This window comes from Vulpes lagopus, chromosome 10 (genome assembly GCF_018345385.1).
Source record: "Vulpes lagopus strain Blue_001 chromosome 10, ASM1834538v1, whole genome shotgun sequence".
Classification (NCBI taxonomy): domain Eukaryota; kingdom Metazoa; phylum Chordata; class Mammalia; order Carnivora; family Canidae; genus Vulpes; species Vulpes lagopus.
Window position 1 is genome coordinate 23,721,869 of NC_054833.1, and position 20,010 is coordinate 23,741,878.

Sequence of the window (20,010 nt, forward strand, 5' to 3'; positions counted from 1 at the left end):
GCTGTGATTTTGTATAGTTGTCTGATTTCATACTGACTCCATCAGTATCATTTAATATTTTTATCAGAGCCTTTTATGTCTCTATATGCAAGGTGTATGTATATAGAGTTTCTCTTTGTTTCAGGATGTTGAAATATGTAACTTACCCAGAATCCAGCAATCAAAAGAACAGATAGACTAAATCATATCATTATTATTGTTATTATTATTTTCATTGTCAAAATTAAATTGTCTGTTTTTAGAGCATAGAAATTCGTTTATACTCAATGAGAGAAAGTTCTACTTACATCTGAGAAAGCTATATTTCAGAAATAACTTGGTGGTGAACACCAATTTTGCTATATATAAGTGGATATGTGAACTTGGTTTTTATTACAAAATTGTTAAACAGAATTATTGTTTGTAGAGCAGTTCAACTTTACAATTAAGAACAACTTGAAAAATTGGAGACTGTGAAGTAGAATAAATTCTAAGCTAGATGTGTTATTTTCTCTGCTTCTAAATTAAGAAGTGGATATGTATAACCCAAATCTCAATTTAATGTTTCCTAGATTTTACAGTTTGCCTCCTGAAATGTCAATAAAATTTGTGATGTTCCTTTCTTAAAAATATTTTTATTTTTACCAAATTTTCTTGGGCTTAGTTCTTTTGGAAAATAGTGTGGATGAGTGCTTTTCTCTTTGGCTAAAGCAGCTAACCAACAGAATTATTAATTGTGGGTGTGTTGTATCCTTTGCAGAAGTTAATTTCTCATGTATGCCGTATAAAATGACGATGACATGTCTTTCTATTTGAAAGAAAGTCTTATGTGCTTATAATTCTGCACCTCCCCCGCCCCCCGGCATTTGGAATATTTGAGTCATGCCAAGGATTAATTTTGGTTTGAAACAGACAGAAAACGATTGAGTTAAAATATAGAAGTGTATTCAGCTGCAAATGAAACTACCCAACATTCGAAGGAACACTTCTAAAATAAGTGAAGGATTAAAACTGCCACCAGTAGAACTGGAACTTGGGCAGCTGGTGACATAAGCTTGTATTAACATTGGCAACACAAAGGGAGCAATCTTGACATAAGAAGGAAGTGAGACCAGGTCTTGAACAATTTCTTTATGTATCAGACACAAATAGTCTTTTCTTCGGTATCAGGCAGGTATACATTCTTGTTCCAAGGACTTTTTTTTCCCCCTCACGCTTAACATGGTTAAGTCAAAGATAAAAATTTTTAAAAATAAAAAGAATTAAAAATCATTTCTTCATATCTTAAATTTAGTAGACTATATGTCTTGTCCCTAATCTATGCTATTTCTTTTTCACAAAGCTGGATAATAGCAGCTGCTGTTTATTTTTGTGGATGCAGATATATGTATACATATGTAATAGGTGCCCGATGCAAAGCTCTGAGGACACTGGAAGGATGTGGTGGCAGGAGCCTCTCGGCCTCATGCTTTGTGTTACAGAGGCTGCAAGGCCGTTTAACCGATATGGCCTCACATGGTCTGTCTTCGGTTTCAAACTGAAGAGATATTTTGTCAGCAACAGGGCTCTAAGTGTGTGTGTGTTTGGAAAAGGAGACATCTGAGTATCTGTAACTAAGCATTTGCTGTGAAGTCACATAATTATCTAATTACTTTTGTTGAGATTGGCAGTGAAAACACCACAGAGAGATGAAAGTACAATGCTGGTGGCTGGTGGGCAGTGGTTGGGGAGGAAGTAAGCAGTGGAACTATTTTTAATAATTTAAGGATAATGTTCATAAGTTTCTAAGTCATAGTTATTTTTTCATAAGGTAAGCGTTTACAAAAGAACCGCCAAGTTATTTATCCTCATTGCACATTTATAATTTCTTATCTTTCTACAACTATAAAAATTGCAGGTCCATGGAATTGTGCGGCGATCCAGTTCATTCAATACGGGTCGAATTGAACATCTGTATAAGAACCCCCAGGCTCATATCGAAGGAAGTAAGTCATTTTCTTTTCTAAAATGTCTTCCTGTAGCTTCCTATATTATGATGTTATTTTCAAATGTCATTTTTCTCAAAGCCCATCAATTATTTACCTGTGAATTGCCTGCGTTGAATGCTATCTGCATGCTTTGAAAGCCCTTCCATTGCTTGCTGCCCCTGGGCCACAGTGTCATCTTGGTTAGGCTGTTACAGGATATTGGTCAGGTGATGCTGCTCAAGAGCCCAAGAGTAGACATGCCTTTGATCAGCCTTCTCCAGGTGTCCTTATCCCCTCAAGTAAGATCAGGTCCATATTCACAGAATGCCCCTTTGCTTTTTATGTTTGTTCTACTGTAATCAAGCTAGGTGATCTTTGTACATTTATTTAATTTTTAAAATAATTTGTGAGGAGAAGTCCAAAAACAGGTGGCAATCAAAACTATATTTAACTGCTTTCCAGATTACTGTCAGTATTTGCAGTCACGTGTTATTTTGTTACTAAGATTGCTTGCATGTGGCCATATAGTCTAAGCAGCAGGGCCACAGTATTTCCTCATTTACTCTTCATAGAAGCTCTGAAGCTTATGAGTGAGACCATTTTACAGATGAGGAAATGGAGGCAGAAAGAGCTGATGACTTTATTGAGGTCACACACCATGGAAAAGACAGAGCTAGGACCAGGACACTGGGTTTTTGTCTCCAAGGTCAGCCTGCTTTTCCTTGTCCAGTTTTTCCAACTAGCAGGGATGATTCAGTTAGCCTGTAAAGCTTAAGTCATTTTATATTCATTTCAGAGCACTGAATGTTTAGAGATTTGGGTTTACTTGTACAGGTATTATTATAGGCAACAGGAAGATGACCTAGTTGTTCTCACTAAAGGGTTTTCACCTTAATATTTAGGTTATTCAGTATATCTTCCTTGAAAATTGTTATCATTTTTGTGCAGAGTACAGAATGATAGTGCCATTGGCTCTAGACATAGATCAATATTATGTAAAAATAATGAAAAAAATTAAGCTAGCAAATCGCCCATCTACACAGTGTCAAACTCAGTAAAATCAGTATAAGGATTTGCTGAGATTTAGGGTTAGAATAGGCTAGTTGTCCTTTAATCAGTTATGTGACTACATCAGGCATTTTGTGGATGGTTTAAAGATGGATGTTTATGAAGTACTTAAAACTCACTAGTTAAAAGTATCTGATTCACTATTACCAGTGTATTACAGAGTTCTTTAGAGAATATATGCTTTTTTGTGAGATTTTTGACTGAATCTCACTCTTATGTAACACATCTTACAACTACCTGGGAACTATAAGACACATTAATTGAATAACATCTGTCTTGATATGATTTTTTTTAAAAAAAAGTTTGTTTGAATTTTTACAAATCCTTTTTAGACATAGGAAACAAATGGGAGTATCTTTCTACTATTTAGGTTCTTTAAAGATTACACTCTGCTGCTCTGAAACCAGTCTGGTTTTCATACTTTCAGAATATACCTTTCAATTTTGATATTGTAAAAAATGGGCTTATGTTTTCTTCTATCTAATAGTATGCTTTTGAATTCTAAAGACATGAAGTTGCACTATGGGGATCTCACTGACAGTACCTGTCTTGTGAAGATCATTAATGAAGTAAAGCCTACGGAGATCTACAATCTTGGAGCCCAGAGCCACGTTAAAGTAAGTAAGATATTTTTACGGTCAGATTTCTTTGGCTGTATTCCTGAGTTGTTTCTGTATTTCAGTTTTTTCCGTTCCTTCTTTTGTTTGTTTGTTTGTTTGTTGCTTCTTAATGCAGGTTAGTCTTCAGGTTTAATTAATGAATCTAATAGAAATACTAATACTTTTAAAAAGTGTATTCTCTATTATTGAGCAATATGAGATGTTACTGCTAACATTAAAATAGCTGTACTCTTTTATTTTGGGTTGATCTTGTACTCTATTTTCTGCCATTTCAAATCACATTGTGAATGAAGTGTTTTGTTTAAATGTTGGAAAATGTAACACAATAGGATTTCTATTTTAATATTAATTTTTGGTAGTGGTTATATTATTGGATGAGAAAAAAATATTTTTTTGAGTTCAATAATATGTTAAAATTAATTGAATTAACTTTTTATGGTAAATAGTAAAACTCATGGGAAGAAAAACTCTTTTTCACCTTTTGTCTTTCCAGTATGATACAGCTAATGTTGATTTCTTTCCCTTAATTCTGATTCTCCGGTAGTCTACCTATCTCGCTTTAGTTTTTCTTTCTGGAACAAATCACAGTAAACCTGAGAAGCCCATCCCTGGGGCTCTAGCAATCTGCTTAATTCAAATTTTTGTTGCTCAATCCTAGTGTTCACTTGAGTGAGTGAAATCCGAAGCTAGCAATGACATGAGTTCTATTTAGATACTTATTCAGTCAGGATAGTGGAGCTTAGAAATAAAAGCAAATAGCTCTAAGTTAAAAGAGCCCCCCCCCCCCCCAAAAAAAAAAAGTCCAGCGAATCTATCAGTATTTTTTACTATTTAATGAATGAATTTAGCAGTGTTATTTCGGAAATACTTAAGGTGATTTGTATTCCTTCATATCCCCAACTTTAGAATGAATGGAAGCTATATGCCTGTTTTATATCTCTGGTAGTTTAAGGAAGAAACTATAAACTAAATAAAATGAAACCACGTGTAGAACATAGTGAGAGAATCATAGTGGTAAACCCAGTCTTAAAATTGATATCAAATTTAAAAAGTGTATATATCCTCATAATTTACATTTTTCTCTAAAATGTTAACCTTGAGGGATAGCTCCATGGCAATAAAGATAGTTCTTATCTGTGCTCAGACAAAATTTTTTTCCACTTTCTTAACCTCTGATGATTCTGTTCAGTATCCAGTGTTAACCTTTGGACTGTGAAAGCTATAAAAGTCTTTCATTTAGAGCAGAACTGTTTTTCTAGATGATTCTGAATGTATTTTCTCATTTTGAAAAGGTATCTTATGCATAGTATGCCTTGAGAGATTCCACCTCCCTTTTCTGTAGAGGAATAGTCACTCTCTTCGTCACTCGAATGAATATAAAGACTATTCATTCCTGACTGGAGCAATCAGTCCATCTCCCACATTATAATTTCTCTAGTTGCTTCTTGGCCTTCTTGACCAACATGAGAGTATCTTCCAGGCAAAACTTGAGTATTTTGGAGTGGATGCGCTGTTATTCCATTTCCCTTACATTAAAAACTTTCCTTTGTGATTGTGGATAGTTTATCACCCCTGGAGCTATAAACTGGCATGGTAGGAAGATGCACGAAATTTTATGAAGATTTATTTATAGAAGGTCTTCCCATCATTTTAGTGTTAAATAAGTAAGTCTTCTCCTTTTTCCAAAAAGTTTTTGTAGTTCAGAAAGTCCTTTCTTCTTGAAATGAGCCTAATACTATGTGGTTATCATTCTAGAGTGGTTGCACTGTAAGTATAGAAAGTTTAGGAAATGGAGTCATTTTATTCTAAGTTGCTATGTCTGTGAAGTTTGTCTGTTTTTATTGTGTTTTGCCTGCTTCTCCTGAAGGCCAGTTAATTAGAAGAAATGGTGCTTAATTGAATATGAATTCTGGCTTGTAAGGTCATAGCCCTTCAACAAATATTTCCATGTGTGGTGGAAGGGAGGATACAAAAATTATATAAAACCCACTTCTGTTGTGAAAGTTCTAAATGTATGTGGGAGTGATTTGTGGCAAGTGATGGAGGCTGGCGCTAATACCTTTGAGTTTTTAGAGTAGGGTGAGAGGACTTCAGTCTGAGGGGATTATGATGGTATCAAGGAGAAGGTTTCTAGAAGTTTGCAGACACAGTTAAGTGGGAACTAGTAGTTGGAATGGAGGTAGTAAGGCCAAGAGTTAAAAGTGAGAAAACTTGGGATATGTTTTAACATGATGAGCATTCTAGATTAGCTGAGCAAAAAATTTGATGAAGAGAAATGTGATATAAGGCTCTGTAGCCCAAAGTTGGGCTATCTTTGTGCAACCTCTGCATATTTTTGAACATAGGAAAACAGATTTGGAGATGAGTTTTACAGGTAAGTCTAGCTATAGGACTCCGAAGAGATATAGGAAGCTGTTTGAAGATGGTGGGAATGAGGTTGGTGACACAGGATGCCTGGTAGGGCTGACACCTCTGTGCTGATAAGATACGGGAGCCAGGGAAGCAGGAAAGCAATGCTCCAGTGCCCAGGGGACCTGATGACTAATGGTACCAATACTGGAAGCAGGCATTCACGGAGGGACTGTTGGAGTCAGGCAGGGTAAAGGAGAGATTCCCTCTTGGATGTGTTCTACTGGCAGTCCTTGAAGTGCATTCAGATGAAGCAGGTCATCAGGCAGTTTAAAATATATTGTGAGGTTTGTGGGGTATAGAGATGTAAAGCCAGCTCTGGGAATTCTTGAGATAGCAAGGCAGCAGGTAGAGAAGGAGGAGTAGAGCACTGAAGATTGAATCTAGAGGACCTGAGTGTATTTAGAGTGGGAGGAGGAAGACTAGTCACCGATCACAGGAAAGTAGGAGATAGACAGGCAGGAGAGTAGAATTGTGTTACAGAAGTAAAAAATCAGACCATTTCAAGCAGGAGGGAATATCAGCCATGCTAGATACTTCTAAAAAGAGCATTTTAGCAATATGATAGAAGAGTTAGCCAGGGTGCAGTTTAGAAGTTGAGGGGTTATGAGGGAAATGCAAGTTGAGTGGATTCTTTTCTAGAAATTTCCTGGTGTAAGAAGGAAGAAAGAGAATATGATAGATAAAGGCTCACTTTAGCATCAGCTGCAGATTGCAGGGCCCTTCCTCGGAATTCGATTCATTAGGTCAGAGTGGGGAATTTCTAGAGTGGGGTCAGAATTTCCATTTTTAGGATTGTTCAGGTAATGCTGACTTTGGTCTGAGAATTTCACTTTGAGAACCGTTGCTCTGATGTTTCCAGCTTCTTGTTTTATCCATATTTTATATGTGCCTCACATGCATTCTTCTTCGGCCCTTTTTTAATGTATCATTTTTTGACTTTGATGTAAAATTATCCTGCTCCTTGCCAGTTAGTGACCTTGTGAGTTTTTAAAGCCTAAAACTGTACCTGTTATCAAGAATGATGAGAAAGGAAAGAGTCTAAGGAGAATTTGATATATTTTTTATACGAAAACTGTTCACATTGACAAATCTTTTTCTGTGTTGTCCGTGAGAAATAATAGTATTTTAGAGGAATAGTATGAGTACAAACCACTGCTAGGATGTCCTTTAAAAAATTCACGTTCCATGTTACTATTTCTGCTGTGATCTAGTGTCAGATTGATTCTTAGTCCTAGAAAGAGCAGGTGTGGGGCAGGGGCTAGAGTGATGGCAGCCGGGGATGACAGACTGCCATGTTGTTGGGGTGTTGCCCTGTTTCCTGACCACTCCAAGGCTCCGGGTTCGGGCTTCAGCGGTCTACCTGTCCATTTAGCAGCTTGTTAGGGGCTTTGTATGGAAAACACACACACACACACACACACACACACACACACATACACGTTAATCAGCTTTGTAGGATTTATTGTATTCTTAGACAGTAGTTCATGAACAAAAGTTCTGACAGTGGAATACCTGCAGTAAGGGTAATTAAAATACATGTTTATTATTTGGTTTGGAGCTTTTTTGAAGGAACGTTCTAATATTAGCACATTTTGTATTTAATTTTGAATCTGTGACTTCTAGACTAGGCATTGTTTGTGTTGGCTTCTCTTTGTGCAGGATAAAGTCTTCTATCACTCTCACTTCCAGTTAATTTGCTGTGGGCTATGGTATGCTAAAAGTAAGGAAAATAAAATAATAGGAAGTTGGTCTGGTTTCCTGTAGGAAACCAATGAAGATGAAATTGGTTCTTGGAATAAACCCACAGCAGTCTGGGAAATACTGACTGAAGACATTTTTCTGAATCATAAACAGAAAAATTATGACTCATGAAGTGTGGGTCATTGAGAGGCTGATTTGATCTTATGTGGGAGAAAGTGAGAGATGACGGAAATGTACTAGTTATTAAAAGTAGTTAAACCTAGCATGATGACATCATCCCAGTAGGAACAAATTATCCAATATTTAGTTCTGCCCATTTTGATGGGGAAAATGTTTCAAGAGCCTGCTTTATTGTTCTTTTTTTTTTTTTTTAACTGTGTAAATAATAGTTTTTCAGTAATTTCTGTCTTAAGTTTCTTATCTGTTCAGTGTGCATTACTGTCATGATTTTGGATTTATCCACCATTCCTCAAGCTTCTTTGGTAATCTCATGTCATTTATTTTTGAAACCATACTGTTGGATGAACTCTTTCTACTGTCAATCTAGTCCAGCATTACTCCCTTTTGTCTCACAGTGTTATGTTGGAATTGCCTTTATTTTTTTTCCCAAAGAAATGAAAATTATGCAGTCATGGAATGTTACAGCTAAAAGGAACTTCAGAAATGATTTCATATGGTTTCCATTTTATAAATGAAGTTATCTACTCAAAATCACACATCTAGTTGCTGGCCAGTCCAGGATTGGAACTCAGACGTTTCTATTCTTTATTTTAAAGACCGTTCAAGAAAATGATTACAATTATAATGTAAAATGGCTCTCACCTTAAATTTTTCTTTCCCCACATACCTAAGTTTCTTCTTAAGCTTATTTCTTTTTCCTTGTGTCGTCAGTGGAGACAGAAAGTCATTTTCTCTTTAGTTCTGAGAAGGATTTTCAGTGTTGAAGACCATTATTAAGTCTCTTCTTTAATTTTATCTTATGCAAATTGAATAACTCTATACTTTTCATTAGATTTCTAGCTCTCTAATAAGGTTTATTATTTTCCTTTTTAATTCTCTGTAAGCTATTTGTTTAATTTTGTTTCATGACAGTTGGGAGGCCTGAGTGCCCAGAAGGTAAACTGAGGCATGGCTGATTAGGAGCAGGAATTGTGAGTGGGATTTCCTTATCTGGTTGTATGGGACCAGTCAGCAGATTGTGAACATGGAAGCTGAGTCTAAATTTTCCTCACAGTGGTACTTCCAGTCCAGGAAGCTAGACAAGAAGCAGAGTTGATTGTGAACCAAGTGGCTAGTATAGTGGCCAGGCACCAAGTTATAATTGAGGAGAGATGAGAGAAAAACCAGGCCAGGGAATGAAGCTGGGAATTTAAAAAAAGGCATGGGAATTAGACAAGTGGCCCCTGGGAAGGAGACTGAGAAGTTTAATTACCTGAGTTAAAGACTGTCATCTCCAGTGGCTTTTTCCTGGCTGGTCCTGGGAATTGAAATTTATAGCTAGAGAGCTGACCCCCATATTTATCTCCAGGAAGCCTAAACTTCTTATGGTTTCTCTCATTGAGGGGAGGAGGGGACAGGTGACTAAATGCATTGGAGAATTACATTATGTTAGGAAAGGGCAGGTGCCTGGGTTCAATATCTGGTTACTGCCTAAATAAACCAGTTATAGAACAAAATAAAGTTGCAGCAATGTGGCCCTTTGCTGTATAATGATAGCAAGGGTAAGGGGTGGCCTATTAAAAACCCAGAGCAAATGACAGAGAGCACTGTTCTGTGTCCTTATGTCCTTGATCATTCATTCCCCCCCCCCCTTTTTTTTAATCTTGGGAAGGCTGAAAAGGAGGTGTGGGTAGAACGGGAAAATGAGGAGTAGGCAGGGAAGGGGGCTTAGCTATTTCTGTTAGGAAGGAAACTATGAGAATATCCTTAAATGTGGGTAAGGGTCAAGTTTCATGTCCCACTCAATTGCATGTTAGATTTCATTAAATCAAATTGTGTGAATATAGCTAGTGGGGGTGGGGGTGGGGGCTCAACGGTTTAGCGCTGCCTTCAGCCCAGGGTGTGATCCTGGAGACCCGGGATCGAGTCCCACATCGGGCTCCCTGCATGGATCCTGCTTCTCCGTCTGCCTGGGTCTCTGCCTCTTTCTCTCCTCTCTCTCTCTGTCTCTCATGAATAAATAAATAAATAATCTTAAAAAAAAGGATAGGTATCCCCATCCCCCAATCCCCACTTTTTGAAAGATGCCATTATACCACTTTGCTTTTATGATAGACCTATATTAGTACCTATATTCACCAATCACAAGAAATCTGAAGAAAATTTTCACTTTTATGAAAATAGCAAAAATAGTGTTCAGCACTTGTTTTGCATGAGGCAGCATGCACCCCAAGCAGCGAGAGTGGCCACATCATGCTTCTTCCCCAGGAACTACATTAAACATCTCAGCATCAAGACAACTTAGTTTTGTGTTGTGAGCATCTGTGCTTTCTCAATTTCTTTTCTGTATCTGTTAAGCAGGATTTGTCCTAAGGTATCAGCAAAGCCCAAGAGAGGTTATTTTTTGAGTCTAGGAATGCTAAAAAATTATTCCATATAAATTAATGGTAATTGTTTCTTTGCTTTATGCCATTTTGGCTTATGAAAGGTTTCCTAGAGTGGTCTACTTTTGGATAGTGCGGGAAACCTATAGATGACTGTCATAGGGCAGAAGGGCGGGGAGAAGGGTTTTCATGAGACGCTGTGGTACAGGCAAAAGTTCTCAAATCAGGGGTGCAGATAGAATTCCCAGGATGCATTGTAACATTTTAGATCCAGGCCTACCCTAGACCTTGGGCCCTGGTGTTTTCCCTGACTTCAGATCGTGGCCACATTATGTGGTAGATATGTGACTTCAGCAGAGTGCTTGGCATTTTTAAGTCTCCATTTACTCATCTACAAGATGAGCACCTATCTTAGGTTGGAGATCTTACTACTTGCCTCTACCTATGGGCCTTTGCACTGGCTTTTGATTTTGATACTCTTTCCTACATATCCACCTGCTCGTTCCCTTCACTACCCTCAACCTTTATTCAAATGTCAGCTTCTCAGCAAGGCTCTGCTGACGATGCTCTTTGTAGTAGTAACGCCGGGGAACGGTGGCACAGTCCATCGTGAGGGGGAAGGCTGCCAGATAAATGGTAGTAGGAATGGGGGGGGGCAGGAAATGTAAATAATTGGCTGCTGTGTCCCTACGTCCAATCCCAGTGTGCTCTCCATCATAATTTAGGCTAACTTGAGGCAAATTATGCTGAGAAACAAATCCCCTAAGGTAACACCGGGATCTAACTATCATTCGTTATTTCATCTGTGTTTGTTTGAAATTATATGTAAGAATGTTTTCCTCATTCAGATGCCTGTAGTTCCTGCCACTGAAACATTAACTTGTTATGCCATATTATAAAGGGGAAAATGATGGTTTGGGACCTTTGATTTTTATGAAATGGGCCATAGTATTTTGAGGTGGAAGAGATCTTGACGATGAGGCAGCTCAAGCCCTTATTTTATAAAACGCAGCTTAGGACTTCCATTTGATGAGCAGCAGAGCCGACTATCTAGGCTGCAGCCCAGGGCTGACACCACTTGGTTTTCTTGTCATACAGCTAATCTAAGAAGACTGAGATGGGAAAGATGTCACTGAAATACCAAGGGAAGAGAACATAAGGCTCCTAATGTTTGAAATTTCACCTCTCTTCTTATTCCCACCACTTATTACAGTGAAATAAGGTTTTGATACAATAGGTTTGAGTTAAAAGCATTTTTTTTCCTTGATGGAGGAAACTGGTTGTAATTAATACCATATGAGTAGTGTTTGCATAGTGAAGAAGATCCCTAAATACAACAGTACAAGGTGAAATGTTAGCACATAAGTGATATTAAAATAAAATTAGTATAGAAGGAAAATAGAAATCTACAGTAGTGCTAAGTCATCAGGAATAATCACAATCTTTTAGGCTGGAATAGTTCAATAAAAAATTTTATATTGAGTGTCTCCTCTGTGCTGGTGTGTAAGTAAGTTTCCTTAAAAGCTATGGGAAGCTAATAATCTTTGCTACTGTGGAATCAGAAGAATCAATAGCTTGACAAACAAAATGAATAATTTGTTCCTATTTGGGTATTTTTTTTTAAAGAAATTGCCAATTCAGTTATTTGACTATTATATTATCAATTAACCTATTTTCCAAGATTTAAAAGTAAATATTTCCTTTTTAATATTGCAAATATATTTTTGTTCATATATTAATACACACAAATTATAACTCCTTGTTTGATCTCTGAAGACAACTTCTTTTGCTTAGCAGATAAATAAATTGTATTGGCTTATATGTTTTATGAGGGTTAAAATTAGTTCTTATATTTTCCTATGTAATACTTTTTATATGTAATTCTTGTGTATGCTCTGAGAAGCATAAAATCACCCTAGTTGTTAGCAAGTTATTAATATTGAAATTATGAAGGTAACTTATGAGCAGAAGGGTTTACTTGATAAAGAGCAGTGAGTGCAACTTTGAGAATCTGACTATTAAAAAGGTGTGTTTGCAATTAGACCTAATATCCATGCATGCTACAGTGTGTCTGTTTCTGGAAAAATTAGCTCCCTTACAAGTGAAGTGAGCAAGATGAATGGAGCAACTTCTGGATGCTTTTACGCTCCGTAGATAGATAGATAAACCTCTATGTTCCAGTAAAGTTGCAGTTTTGCTGTTTTTGTTCTCTAAGCCTCCATTTCTTTCCGTTTGATTCTCTGGTCGATCACCTGTAGGCACAGTCTCCGTCATTTTTAATAAATTTGGTAACTTTAGTTGTTGTAGTACAAAACCTTTTCATTTTATAATTTAACATTTATGCTTATAGTGCATAAACTCCACGAATGTAAATATGGCTAACCAGAACCTATGATTCTTAGAAAGAAGTTTAGCATTTTTTATCTTACATTCATGAGGGCAGAGCAGGACTTTATAATGCTTGTGGGTCCCTGTGTGTCATCTGGCTCAAATTCTTTTTGGAAGCCTGTTACGGATTTGAGCAATTGAATTCAAATCTAAAACCACTTAAAAAGTCCTTTATAGTCCATTAAGAATTTATATGAGAGAGAACACTCTATGAAAGTTCTCCTCTCCCTGTTCAAACAGATTGTTCTGTTTTATTAGATCTAGGTGGTATTGTAATTTTGATAACAGCTAATAATGTTTGGAATTTTGCTTATAATTAGTGGACCACACAAAGGTATGTTTGTTGGATTTTGCACTCTTAATCCACTTATTATTAAATAAAATCTAAGTATTATTTTAGCTTTGTAACAATGAAGCTAAAATTAATGCAGATAGCTAAATCTTAATATATATTTCTAGATGTATTTGTAAAACACAAATAGTAAACAAATAGTTTAGGTACTATGAGTGAAACGTTCTGTTTTGGATTTTTAACGATGAAAACTTTTTGGATTCCCAGTTAGATTGGAATATGTAATTTTTATAAATAAAGGTAGATACAGACAATGCTTTGTTTAATGTCACAGTTAGATGTATCTGTAGTCCCCTCCCCTCAAAAAAAAAACAAAAACCACAAAACACTTGTGTGTAAATTTAAGAACTTAAACTGAACTGCTCTTTTAAAACACCTCATATGGCTTGATATCAAATATGATTCCTACTATATTCTTTTAGTAAAAGTGGAGTTTATAAAATTCTCTTTGTTAGATTCTTAAAATTGGTACAGTAAAATAAAATGAAACCTTTTCTATTTCAAAAAGTTTGGTGCATAAATTTTGTTTTAATTTCTACTTAAGTTATCAAGTATTGGATACCTTACCAGTGCCAAAAAGAAATAAATTGTAAGAAAATTGCCATAATTTAGATCTCCATTTTTTGAAAAATGTCTAACGTGAAAGATTAGTAGGCATCATTATGTTATTTTCTTTAGTAACATTCACATAATATGTACATTGTTTATGAATGTTAATAAAAAACCATCCATGATGAGTTTAAATTTGCTTTATTTACAGGTAAATATGCATAAATGGCATGGCTTGTTAAACCCTGTTGAGTTTGTCATTAGAACAACTTAGACCAAAAATTCCTTAAAAAATGTTGAATCTTAAACGATGAGCTCAACTTCTATATTAGGATTCTAGTGTTGAAGATTAAAATGAAACGTGTTGATGATTAAAATGAAGTGTTCTCTGAACGACAAAGATTATGCTGATAGCAGTTTTGCAGTTACTGTACATGGCAGACTGGCAGAGGCAAGGCAGTCAGGGTCAGCTTTTCATTCTATTTGGTAAATCAGAGTAAAACGTTTTCCTGAGTTTCCTTTCTACTCCCAACCCCATATGCTTTGTTTGTGTCAGTTTTTCTTAATAGTAAAATGTCTTTTAGAAATCAATAGTATTGACAACATTTAAGGAACATTCTTTATGATTATTAACATATATCATTAGTCCTGATTGGAAATATCAATTTTTACCTTCACTGTGTGGATTGCTAGATGGTTTAGTAGAGGAAAGTTTTGTTTGTTTGTTTGCTTTGTTTTGGTTACCTTTACCATATGGCTCACACTGGAGTGATTTTGTTGGTTTTTTTGAACTGACATTCGTCAGGACAATTGAGAACCAACATAGGCAATACTAACGGGGAGGTTGACTGGCTTTTCAGGTTCTGATGTATTTCTCTGTCTTCTCTATTTTTATTTATTTTTAAAAAGATTTTATTAATTTATTCCTGAGAGACACAGAGAGAAACAGAGACATAGGCAGAGGGACAAACAGGCTCCCCATAGGGAGCCCGATGTGGGACTGGATCCCCAGACCCGGATCACGCCCTGAGCCAAAGGCAGATGCTCAACCACTGAGCCACCCAGGTGTCCCTCTCTGTCTTCTTTAGAAAAGAATATTTGAGTGTTTAATGGAAATGGTTAATTATTAAATCACAGTACTTGAGTTATTGGTAGTTTAAATAATGCGAATAAATACTTTTTTATCTGGTTGCTTTACATTCACTTAGTATTAAATATTATGAGATTGTTTTGGTTAAATGATCTTTTTTCATTATAGTGTTTGGCAAGATTATTTAGATTGCACTTTAGCAAAAGTTCGTTTATTTTATTGTAATTATTTAAGTGACTTAAAACTTCACCTTTTCTTGTCACTTTCTTTTCCAAACAGAACTGTAGAAGTTGCCACATTAGCTAAAATTTATCAGCAGCAATAATGAAACTGTTGGCTTTAGTTTATGTCAAATAATGCATCCTCACTACTCTTTCAGTGTTAGGAAGTTGTTTATAGAAATTCCTGGTAAGCTTTGGCATTGTCGGCATTGTCGTGGGGAGGCAAATTACTCCTGAAGCTTCCCTGTCATCTGTTGAGATTAGAGTTGGGATTCTTTTTGCAACCCAGGAGGTTTTTGGTGCATGGAAGAGTGTTGTGCTCTTTTCTACACATAGATGGCAGCAAAGTGTTACAGACAGCGGAAGTCAACCTTGTTCTTATAATGAAAGATGAATGACACTATAAACTGACTTCTATCAACGTAGCTGCCTGTGTCCTGTAGTTAAACATAAAATAAGAAAGAAAGCCACTATTGATAACACAAGAATATAGGAGAATGAAGAAGGCTGTGAGAAGCTATAATACACTGCATTTCTGGACAAATCCCAGGTGGGAAGGCTTAATCTTTTAAGGTATGTCATCCACTCCTGTAAGATGATAGAAATCAGCTAAGATAATATGCATGTCAAAATAAAGAGACAGCTCAGGGCTGAGGGGCGGTAGGGAAAGAGGGAAGTAAAAGAGAAACCGTACACAAGTTGCAGCGGCAAGTAATGGCCTGCTGCCTGAGGGTACTGTAGAGTTTGGCCTGCATGTCTCCTTCTTAGTTAAGCAAGTTACAAAGAGGAAATGTCAGTCCACGAATCAGACAAACATTCCATGGGAACGTTTGCTCAAATGTCAGCATTTTAGAAAATAGAACTGCAGTCTGTTATGGTCTGGTCCCCACGCTGGATTTGCTATTAAACACACAAGTGCAAATATACATTTCTTCAGAATGCATTTGCAATTAAGGAGTCATTTTATGTCTTAATTAGCATTCCTGAATAATGACATAATCACTATAAAAGATGACAGTCATCATTATAATTAATATTTAATATGTGTCTGTTTCTGAGGACCTTTCTGTGGCTTCCCACAAATTTCCAAGGTAATTTTCAAGTTGTAGAATTAAATTTGGTAAAATCACAGACATGAGGATCTAATGAAGTAAAATCATATTTATTAGAAACCTGAGATATGGAGGCAAGTTATAAAAAAGCAATTTGTAACATGTCCTGAGCTATCGAATCATGTCAGTATCTTACTAGTTATAAACATAATAAGGGCTCCTTAATGCCTCTAATGTAATGGTAATGTTGTTCAAGAAAACATTTCCGTACCCTTTAGTTTTTTTTCTGATCCACTCTCATGCGATTTAGTACCACAGACTAATCTCTGTGTCACAAAATTGATTCCAAAGGTGTGTATAACAACTTGCTCAAACGCAGTGTCTGGCAAGTCTCTCTTGTGACAGCAACTTATTTCTCACATAATTATTTTTTTAGTAAATTTGATATCTTAACAACCCTTCCCCTCATTTCTGGGTTCAAAAAATAACACTTAATATAATTTATTTCTCATACTTAATAAAGGCTTACTTGAGAGTATATTGCCATTCACTCTGTAGCTGCTTCAAGCAAACGAGGTTAGAAGGGAATGTGGTTTGCCAGGGTGTGCGGTGGTTTCCAGCCCCATTTGCTGTGCACTGTAATGGGCCTCAATGTTGTTTTAATGAAGCATAAAACATATTCCGGCTGCTTCTTGTTACTTATTAATGATTAAATGGTTACACTCTGTCATAGTGGTAGAAAAAGAAGATACCCCCATACATATATTCTGTTTTTTAAATCCCTTTTGTTAACTTCAGTGTGTACACATAGATAGGTCTGTGTTACTCTGATTTTTTTTTTTTTAGTTGTAGGCTGTATAAGTACAAGAAGTAAAAAAAATTGTACTAATCAAAATTTCAATTTGATTGTAGGGGTAATTTTTTTCATAATTTTGTGGGCTTTTAATTAAATGGAATTTTGTAAGATGAACTTGCATAGTCATACAATTCTTAAAACCAAAGTGAAGGCTGTTCAGATTTGTCACAATAATGTGTAAATTTCTTTATAAATCGTTATCAAAATATCAAATATATTTGTTTTAGATTTAGATATAAATATAATTTGTTTTAGACTGACATCTGCTGTTTGGAACCAACTTTTAACCAGAATATAATACGTTTTGCAGGTGACAGCATACTTTTTCTTTCATACTCTTTGTCCCTTTTTGGCAGTATTAGATTTAGACTGTGTGCTTTTTCTTAATGGGATAGTATGATGCAGATTATTTATGTGACCTTTTCACTGCTGCAGTTTTCATAAAAAGGGCAGTATTGCAACACCACTTCCTTCAACTGCTTGGTTTCAAAGAGTCATGTCTAAAGTAGGCAAATGTAACAGAAGAACTTTGTTTAAAATTTTTTTAAACCCAGTATATTGATTTTTAAAAATATTAGCATGGGCACATCAATTTTTTTGATAAAATTTTGTAAATATTTTACATAAATAATTAAACGTTGAATGAATAAAATTTAAAAATTTTGCTTATAACTTTTTAAATGGATTTGAGAAAAGATATACTTTACAAATAATTTTTGACATACTTTTTCAAATAGAAAAAATAGACTTTATGTGAGTTAGAGTTCTTTAAAAATTTATGGCATCTTATAACCAATTATAACTTGTGGTGGCTTCACATTTGTAAAATGACTAAATCCTATAAAGTCTTAGATGCTTGCAAATAATATAACAATAGCTTATGTGATACTTGTCTTGAGGATTTCTTTTTCTTAATTGTGTTAACTTTAATGTAATTAATTAGGTAGGATTTAAGTTGATCAAAAAAAGAGTGCACTCTATTATTTGGAATATACTTTCCAAATATTTGTGTTTGCAGTTCTTAGTTTTTCATTCTTATTATGCCCAAATTGTGCTTTAAAAAATCTGATAAGGTTTTTTTAAAGTACATAAGTATTCAAAAAATGATTTAAAATGATAGTTGAGATTATAATCCTGAAGCATATTTTCTCATGTAACCATTGTTTTTTATGAAGTATTAATAATTAGTGGAAAATTAATATAAATGTTCTAAAGTCCAGTTTTGGCCCCAGATTTATCCTTTTAAAAATTCCTTTTTCTTTTTTATAGGTCGCATCTTTATTTTTGCACTGAACACTTATGTTCATAAGTGGATTGCCCATAGTTTGTATTCTTTGAAGGATAATTTTGCGTTGATGTGACGTGCTCTCTCATTTTGTGGGAGATTCCTTTGTATCTCTAGTGTTCTTGCTCACTCCCTGTTTCTTTCTCTCTCAGTTTCTTCCTGAGGATTCTACTTATCAAGTTGAACATCTTTTATGATGATGAGTCTTGGTGGTTCAACTTTATTGGCATAAGATCCAGAGACTAATCTATAAAGCATAGTTACGAAAGTCTCCAAAGTGTAAAATATTAACTTGTCATTTTTTGAGTTTTCTCTTTTGACAAGTTTCATTGATTTTTCTTTTTCTTATTTTGTATGTTTTCTGCTGTGCTAGTTCTGGAAGAATTTATAGATGTGTCATATGGGAAAAGATGTATTTAAACTGACAACATAAATATTCTGGTTACACAGTTATCTGGTTGGAGATATTAAATTGCAAATCATTAAAAATTCATTCTTTATATTGTAGCATAAATTATACTTTGTAGTTTCAGTAAAAAATTGTTAGTGAATTTTTTTGACATTAAACACTGTTACTTTTTTAAAAAAAGAAATCCCAATGTCAATTCATATGCTTATGAAATATTTAATAAAAACATTGCAGTTTAATTTTATCTTCTTTTATAATAAAATAGTAGTTTACAAAGTGTTGATTCATTGTACTCATTTTCTTACATTTATTCAAAACTATTAGTGAAATTAATTTTCCAGTAAGATTTCCTTGTGTAAAACAAGTTCAGAGATGTAATGCTTGCCTTTATTTTTTAGGAGCATTTCATTTTCTCCACTGTAGCAATCTTAATTCCAGATGTTAGCACATGACATTTGTGTACAGTTCTAATCACATGTTTGTTTGAGTATTTTTTTTTTTAATATTAGCTCTGTGACCTGGTGCTATATGTGGTATCTTGATTTCTCAGTTATATAGATTTGTTGCTGTCATTTAGTTTATATTTGCCATCTTCCATCTGTGTTAGGTAAAGACATGTTTGTTGCCACATATCAAACCCCTTACTGAATAGTCTTGTAGTTTATTTAAATTGTGTTGTGACTTCGGACCTTTATGTATAGAGCTTCATAAAATTAAATTAAATATTTTTTTGCATATTTATATATCTTAATGAAACATCACTATAATGATGAAAATATTGATTGTTGGAGCACTGAAAACATTAAGAAAACACATGGTTATACACGACTAACGTCTGCAAATTGTCTTAGATATTTGTTATGAATCCGAAAGGTTCATGGTTGACACATGAACTAAGGATTCACTATATTGACAATATTATATATTTAACCCAGTGTTAATTATATAATTATTCTCTCATTTAAGCCTCATTGACCATATATGTGATAGATATAGTGAAATGTAAAACATTCTAAATACTGGTACAGGGTATTTTTTCTTTATGAAGAGAAATAAAAGGAATTAGATTTGTCAGAATGTTTTCAGTCATGTAAAAGCAAAACTTGTGAGCAAGACATGTGACTTTTCTGATCCTCAGTTTTCCCCATCTGTAAAAGGGGGTGAGACTTTGGGAAGTAGGGAAGAGTTGGGTTATATGCTCTCCAGGATGTTTTTCAGCCCTAAAATCTTAGGATTATATGATTTATTTTTGCAGTGATATTATGCTTATCAATATAAATTTTATGTCTTGCTAATGTAAATATAAACATTAATAAAAATTAAGGATGAAAAGTCTAAACAATCTCTTCTAAAACTAATTTTGAGGAAGAATCAGTTGACAGATTTTAGCATGTAATGGTTTTTTCAAGAAATATTTGACATCCGCATTTAAAATGGGCTTATAGCTTTTTAAAAATTTAAGACAGAATAGTGGAAACTCTGGGATGGAAAAAGCATTATAGTCCATTTTGTCAGAAA

General features: G+C 35.0%; 1 protein-coding gene across 1 annotated transcript in view; it reads left to right on the forward strand.

The window, feature by feature from the left end:
* Positions 1-20,010, forward strand: part of GMDS (GDP-mannose 4,6-dehydratase) — a 578,975-nt gene that overhangs the window by 131,617 nt on the left and 427,348 nt on the right. Inside the window, exons 3-4 of the mRNA XM_041772059.1 lie at positions 1,877-1,964; positions 3,522-3,631. Of these exons, the coding sequence (XP_041627993.1) occupies positions 1,877-1,964; positions 3,522-3,631 (198 nt within the window). The remainder of the gene's footprint in view (positions 1-1,876; positions 1,965-3,521; positions 3,632-20,010) is intronic.